The sequence below is a fragment of the Chelonoidis abingdonii genome, chromosome 11, assembly GCF_003597395.2.
Source record: "Chelonoidis abingdonii isolate Lonesome George chromosome 11, CheloAbing_2.0, whole genome shotgun sequence".
Lineage (NCBI taxonomy): Eukaryota > Metazoa > Chordata > Testudines > Testudinidae > Chelonoidis > Chelonoidis abingdonii.
The window spans coordinates 13562776-13569205 of NC_133779.1; the positions used below are offsets into that span (position 1 = coordinate 13562776).

Here is a 6430-nt window from a genome sequence, read left to right on the forward strand (position 1 = left end):
TGTACTTGAAGTTATGAATAGTGGCTGTATACTGGCTTGATTTCTAGGTAAGCTTTGTGAGGCATTTGGTCAGCTTTTTTAGAAAGGAATTTGCAAAAGTTAAGTGCACAGTCAAGAAGCATTTAAGGAACAATAAAAAGCACAGGAGTACTTGTGGCACCTTAGAGACTAATAAATTTATTTGAGCATAAGCTTTTGTGGGCTACAGCTCACTTCTTCGGATGCACAGAATGGAACATATATTGAGGAGATATATATACACATACAGAGAGCATGAAAAGGTGGCAGTTGTCTTTAACAACTCTGAGTGGACAATTAAGTAAGAGAAAAAAACTTCTTAAGTGATCATCAAGATAGCCCAGTACAGACAGTTTGATAAGAAGTATGAGAATACTTACATGGGGAGATAGATTCAATGTTTGTAATGGCTCAGCCATTAAGGAACAATGCATCTTGGAATGCTCCAATTCACATAAGAAGTCTTCCAGGAGACATTCAAGATACCATGGGGACAATGGCTTCTGCCTGCAAAAACTGTGAGTCATGCATGGATATGTGCCTTGCCCAGGTGACTCCAGAACTCCATCTTGGAACTGGACTGTGCATAGGAGAGAGGAGGCGGGTCTCCACCCACAAGAGAAAGTCTAGTTAAGCCTGTGGGAGACCCCTCCATTTTGTCTTCAGCTGGGTAAAGAGAGAGCCTCTCCACCCCAAGGATACCTGAAAGAAACTGAAACAAAGGACAGTAACCACAGGGGGTGTGAGTGATTGCTGGACCCAGACTAGCAGGAGAGCAGTCTGTAAAAGGAAGCTTACTGGAACTGGTGAGGTGTTATTTGTATTTAGTTTCTTAGACATAGACTTGTGTGTTCTATTTTATTTTATTTGGTAATTCACTTTGATCTGTCTGTTACTACTTGAAATCAGTTAAATCCTACTTTCTGTATTTAGTAAAATCACTTTTTAGTTATTAATTAACCCAGAGTATGTATTCATACCTGGGGGAGAAAACAGCTGTGCATATCCCTCTATCAGTGTTATAGAGGCCAAACAATTGATTAGTTTACCCTGTATAAGCTTTATATAGGGTAAAACAGATTTATTTGGGTTTAGACCCCCTGGGAGCTGGGCATCTGAGTGTTAGAGAAAAGAACACTTCTGTAAGCTGCTTTCAGTTAAGCCTACAGCTGTTAGGGGCCGGGCCCAGACCTGGGTCTCAGTTTGCAGCAGGGTAGCATGTCTGGCTCAAACCAGGCAGGGCACTGAAGTCCCAAGCTGACGGGGCAGGAAAGCAGGGACAGAAGTAGTCTTGGCACATCAGTTGGCGGCTCCCAAGAAGGTTTCTGTGATCTAACCTGTCATAGTGGCGTAGTCGGCAGGATCTGTGCTCAAACCAGGCTGCTGGCTGGAGCAGGGTGTCGGGCCATGAATATCTGTGGGGCTGGGGAACCTTTACTGTTAAGGACAGAGTGGGTGGGAAGGAGCAGGGGAAAAGAGGCACTGAGCCCTGAATCTTCACTCCAAAATTCACTTCAGCCTCCTGGGCAGGGGGCTGAGATCAGAACCTGGCCCTGCCCCCAGAGCAGTCAGAGGTGACTCCGGAGTGACCCCAGGGGCTGAGATCAGAACCCAGCCCACAGGTTCCCTGTGGATGCAGTGAGGTGTCTGTTAGCCCTGGTGCTGACCCTGGGGCTGGGTGCTAAGGGCAGGTTACAGACACACAGGGAGGGGTTTGTGTCTCTCTTTCTCACTCCTGTTTGTGTGTGAATGCAGAGCTCCCTGTGCCTGGACCCTCCATCTCCATCAGCCCCAGCAGCGTGGGGGGAGCTGTTACCCTCCGCTGTCAGTGCTGGTGCAAGGCCAGGAGGTTATTTCTTTATAAAGATGGAATTCAAATCCAGGAGCTGGGTGCTGCTGGAGACAGGGGTGAATTCACCATCCCCAGCGCTAGATGTGGAGATGGAGGGTTCTACAACTGCCGATCTCGCTCCAGATCGGAGCCGCCCAACTGGTCGGATCCCAGTGATTCTGTGGAGATCATTGTAACAGATCTGGGGCGTGCCTTGGTCTCCCCACTCCCAGCCCCGCACCCAGGCAGACCCACAAAGGGTCTCCATGCTGATGGGATGCTCAGAGCCAGGCTCTGCCCTGAGCTCTGGGCCCAGCAGAGGGTTCACCCTGCCGGGAAGCAGGGATGGAGTCACTGGGGGGTTCCCAGCTGCTGGAGATTCAGGGATGGGGGGGGGATCCCTGACCTTGTGGTGTCACTTAACCTGCTTGTGTCTCCATTTCCCCTTGTATGAATGGGGGATAATCATCCTCCCTGCAGCTTGTGTCTGGTTAGAGAATCAGGGTTGGCTTTAGGCTGGAGGCTTTTTCTCACCATATCTGTGCAGCATCCAGCACCTCTCACTCCCAGCCCCCTCTCTTCATGCTCTAACCACTAGACCCCAGTCTCATCTCAGAGCCAGAGATAGAATCCAGGTGTCCAGGCTTCCAGGCTGGTGGGGACCATTAAGTAGATAGATGGGTACAGAGGATGCTCTGGATTTAGGTCCTTGGGTAGTTTCAGTCGTAAGTCCGAGGAATCTCTAGGATCTCAGAGAGGTTCCTCTGGCTGGGTTTTCTCCCAGGGGCCACATCTCTGGGACTGTGCGGTGAGGATGAGGTGCAGTGACTGTGCCGGGGTCTGTCCCATGGCCTGTCTCCTTCTCATTACAGAGCTCAGCTACCCCAAACCATGCCAGGGTATTTCTTTGGGGTACAGAGTGTCACAACCCCCCCTCCCTGGGGGATCAGGGCTGTCTGCTCAGGTGATCCTTGCCCAAGAAGCAGGGAATGGGAGTTCTAGGGATGGGGAGAGGAACACTCGGGGGCTCTGGACCCAGTAAAACCCAATCTGCCTTGCAGGCTGCCAGCTGAGAGCTAGGCACGATGGGGGGCTGCCCTTGGGGACCCAGCCCACCCAGGAGACAACATAAGACCCCTGACGCAGAGACAGAGATGGGAGACCTGGACGCGTGGCCAGAAACGTGAGGTCCCAAGATGCTCAGAAGCTTTATTGGCAGCAATTGCATGTCAGAGAATCAGCAAAAAGCATCACCCGCAGAATGGAACAACCCCAAAGCACCCCCCCAATGACAAAACTCTGTGCTCCCAGAGCCCCACCGCCCCCCCTTGGCTATGGTCCATGCCCAGGAATCCTCCCACCCACCAATATCTGATTAAGGGGCTCCCCCCTCTGATCCAGCCCCATGATACAGTTACTGGGAATAATGTGCCCTGCTCCCGTCCACTGTCCCCTCTCTAGCCTTGTGCAGGGATGGAGGCTGGGTTCTAGATCGGACTTTGAGCTTACTGGGTGAATGTGGATTCTAGACTGCAGCTCTGAGACCACCCAGGGATGGGGGTCATGTTCTCGATTGGAGCTTGATGCACTGTGGGGGATGAAGGTTTAGAATGGAGTTTGAGACCCACTGTGGGGGTGGCAATTCTGGATTGGTGCACACTTTAGGAGAGGGACGGGTTTCTAGATCACAGATTGGAGCACACCCAGGGATGGAGTTCTAGGCTGGAGCACAACCAGAGATGGGAATAGAGTACTGCATTGGAGTACACCCAGCAATGAGGCTCTAGATTGCAGAGTTTAGCACATCCATGCATGGGGTTCTAGATGTGAATACACTCTGGCAGGGGTTCTAAGTTGGCACATACCGGGGAATCACATTCTAGATCAACACATGCCCTGGAGGGGGGTTCTAGATTGGAGCACCCCTGTGGATTAGGGTTCTAGATTGGAGCACAGGTCAGAGTGGGGTCCTGGATTGCAGCCTGATTCCCGGTTGGGACCTGTTTCTGTTACACTCAGCAATCCAGAGGCGCATGGGCAGCGAGGGAGGCCTGTGGCACAAAGAGTCGCAGGTGGTTTCTGGCTCCGCTCCATCATCTACCTCTTCCCAGCCAGGCAGGGGTTGTTTTGGGGCTGCACCGGAGCACAGTCCTGGCAGCCATTGTTGTCGCAGCGCAGCAGGGGCACGTTGCGCAGCCGGTGCCAGGCGTCCAGCAGGGCCTGGCGGGTCACTTCAGGCTTCATGTCATAGTCAAAGATCTTCTGGAACACGAAGGCCTTGAAGTTGTTGTCGATGGCCAAGAAGGCAGCGCTGGTCATGTTCACGATGTTGGAGCGCCCAGCCTCACGCAGACACTTGGTGGAGCAGGGTGAATTGAAGGTGAATAAGATCAAGCAGCTGTTCTGGCCGTAGGTCCTGGCTGTGAGCTGGGCCACAAGGCTGTTTGGGCCAGAGAGCAGGCGCCACTCGCTGTGCTCTGTGTAATTCCCATGTGGTGTAATCACTGTGTTTGGCCGAGCAGCCACGATGCTCCCTTTGGGCGGGTTGTACAGGGCACCGAACGGGCCAATCTTCATTCTCATGTCTGCTAGCTGGGCCATGGGCAGATAGGTGGCCACATCCTGGGGGTTGCTGCAGGTGCCATGGGGCAGTGCAGTGGCGAAGGCGTATTGCTTGTTAACTCCGCCGTTACTGAAAGAGGGCAGGACAAAGAGGGGTCAGGGGGCACCGGGCTCCTGGGACTGAGCCAGGAGATGCCAAGTAAAAGGGAGAGAAAGGGGAATAGGCCCTGAAAAAAACATCCCAGCTCTGGAGTCCACCTACTCCCAAACATCCAGAATCATCTCTCCCAGCTGTGGGCTCCACCTCCCCCCGAACCTCCAGAATCGCCTCTCCCAGCTGTGGGCTCTGTCACCCCCTGCACCTCCAGAATCACTCCTAGAATCGAGACTGTGCATAATCTAATGCAGGGGTCAGTACATCCCTGGCATGCTGGCCCTGGGTGCTCTCTGCCCTCGTTTAGATGTCTCTAGTGCCTGGCACAATGACAGTCCCTGCTCTCAGGTGGGATCTGAGCAGAGCCAGGCACAGTGGGGCCCCCCTGACCTGGCTGGGCATCCCTACAAGCCAGTGGGATCCAACCAGGGACATTCTCTGCTGCTCTTTGCACCTGGGTACAGGGGCAGGGAAGGACAGAGACAAACCCCAGGCTGGTCACTCACTTGTTCACATGATCCACGATTTTTTTGAGTGCAGCCGGATTGATGCTCCTGGTGGTCTCTGGCCCAAAACAGAGGAGAAGGGGCAGCAGCAGGAGTCCAGCCCTGGGCATCCGTCCCGGCACCTGCACAGGACCTCACAGTGTCAGCACCCCTGAGTCATGGGCACAACCCAGAGCCCCTAGCTCACATCTCCTAGCCTCTGGTGTGCTATCGACAGGAGGGGGGCAAGGGATCCCCCTGTGGGCAGGGCCAGCGCAATCCATTAGGTGACCATGCTGACATTTGGGGGGCAGCTGAACATTCGGCCACCGTGGTCGTCAGCGGTATTTCGGGGGCAGGACCTTCCACCGCCTCTGTCAGGGGTGCCATTGGGGGGCAGGATCTTCCACCGCCTAGGGCGCCAAAAAGGTGGCCAGTGCTCCTGTCCATGGGGCTCCATAGGTCAGCAGGCAGTGGGGCACAGAGGGGAGTCATCTGTCGGCAGGAGGAGGTAGGGGGAGGGAGGATTCCCCAGGGGGTCCATGAGGCAGGGGTAGGTGGGGGGGCAGAGGGGACTCCCCTGGGCTCCATGGGGCAGGGGTGGTGGGGGAAAGGTGGGGCTCACCTGGGGCTCCATGGTGGGTGGTGAAGGGTCCTTGTCTCTGTTGACAGATGCTCACACTCCTGGTGTGACTGGCTCCCAGTGCTGATCGCTGTGGCCCCTGGCAGACCAGGAGGGGCTTTAGGGTGGGGGCTGCTGGCCAGAGACACCGGGATCTAGGGGCAGGGAACAGGGTGACAAGCTGAACAGGGGCTCTGAGAACTTCCTCCTGCTCCCGGCCGGACAGCAGTGTGGAGCGGGTGAGTCACTGCTCAGATCAAAGCTTGGCAAGTTACTTCCCTGGGCTGGCACGTCCCACTTGCCATGAGGAAACTTTATGGGGCCTCTGCAGTCAATGCCCAGATAAATACACGTCCCCATCAAGGAAATGTGGGGCCAGACCCCCAGCTGGTGTAAAGCAGGACTGCTGCCTTGCAATCAATGGTCCCTGGTCCCCAGCTGTTTCAATTGGCCCAGCACTATTGGAGAGGGAATTTTGGTAATAGGTGTAGGCGTGCCTCAGTTTCCCTCTTTGTTTTACATTGCTCTGCACAGAGTATAAACAGTTCTTGGGGCAGAGCAAGAGACTCAGGGTGTCAGGTGATGCCGCTGTCTGGGGTGGAACCAATGGATCAGTAAAGGCCTGGCAGAAACCAACCCAGATCAGTGAAGAAGCTGGAAAGACAACGGGCTAGCAACCAACAAGCAAGAGGATGAGGATTTTCCCACCTCTCTGCAGGGAAGCCAGGCAAAGGCCCCAGCTGGAGAACTGAAGGGAA

The 6430-nt window shown here is 54.3% G+C and overlaps 1 protein-coding gene across 1 annotated transcript; it reads right to left on the bottom strand.

The window, feature by feature from the left end:
• Window positions 1-3060: 3060 nt before the first annotated feature.
• Window positions 3061-5188, bottom strand: LOC116819913 (uncharacterized). The gene is made up of 2 exons (XM_032771998.2): window positions 5072-5188; window positions 3061-4541 (listed from the first exon to the last, which is right to left on the bottom strand). The coding sequence occupies exons 1-2, from the start codon at window positions 5179-5181 to the stop codon at window positions 3947-3949; spliced, it is 705 nt and encodes a 234-aa protein (XP_032627889.2). The 5' UTR covers window positions 5182-5188; the 3' UTR covers window positions 3061-3946.
• Window positions 5189-6430: the final 1242 nt, after the last annotated feature.

What these genes read in the sequence shown, in the direction of transcription:
- LOC116819913 (XM_032771998.2), bottom strand. Translation starts at nt 5,181, where the DNA reads ATGCCCAGGGCTGGACTCCTGCTGCTGCCCCTTCTCCTCTGTTTTGGG. An exon ending in ATCGTGGATCATGTGAACAA is followed by an intron (nt 4,542 to 5,071) that starts GTGAGTGACCAG and finishes GCCCTCTTTCAG; the next exon opens with TAACGGCGGAGTTAACAAGC.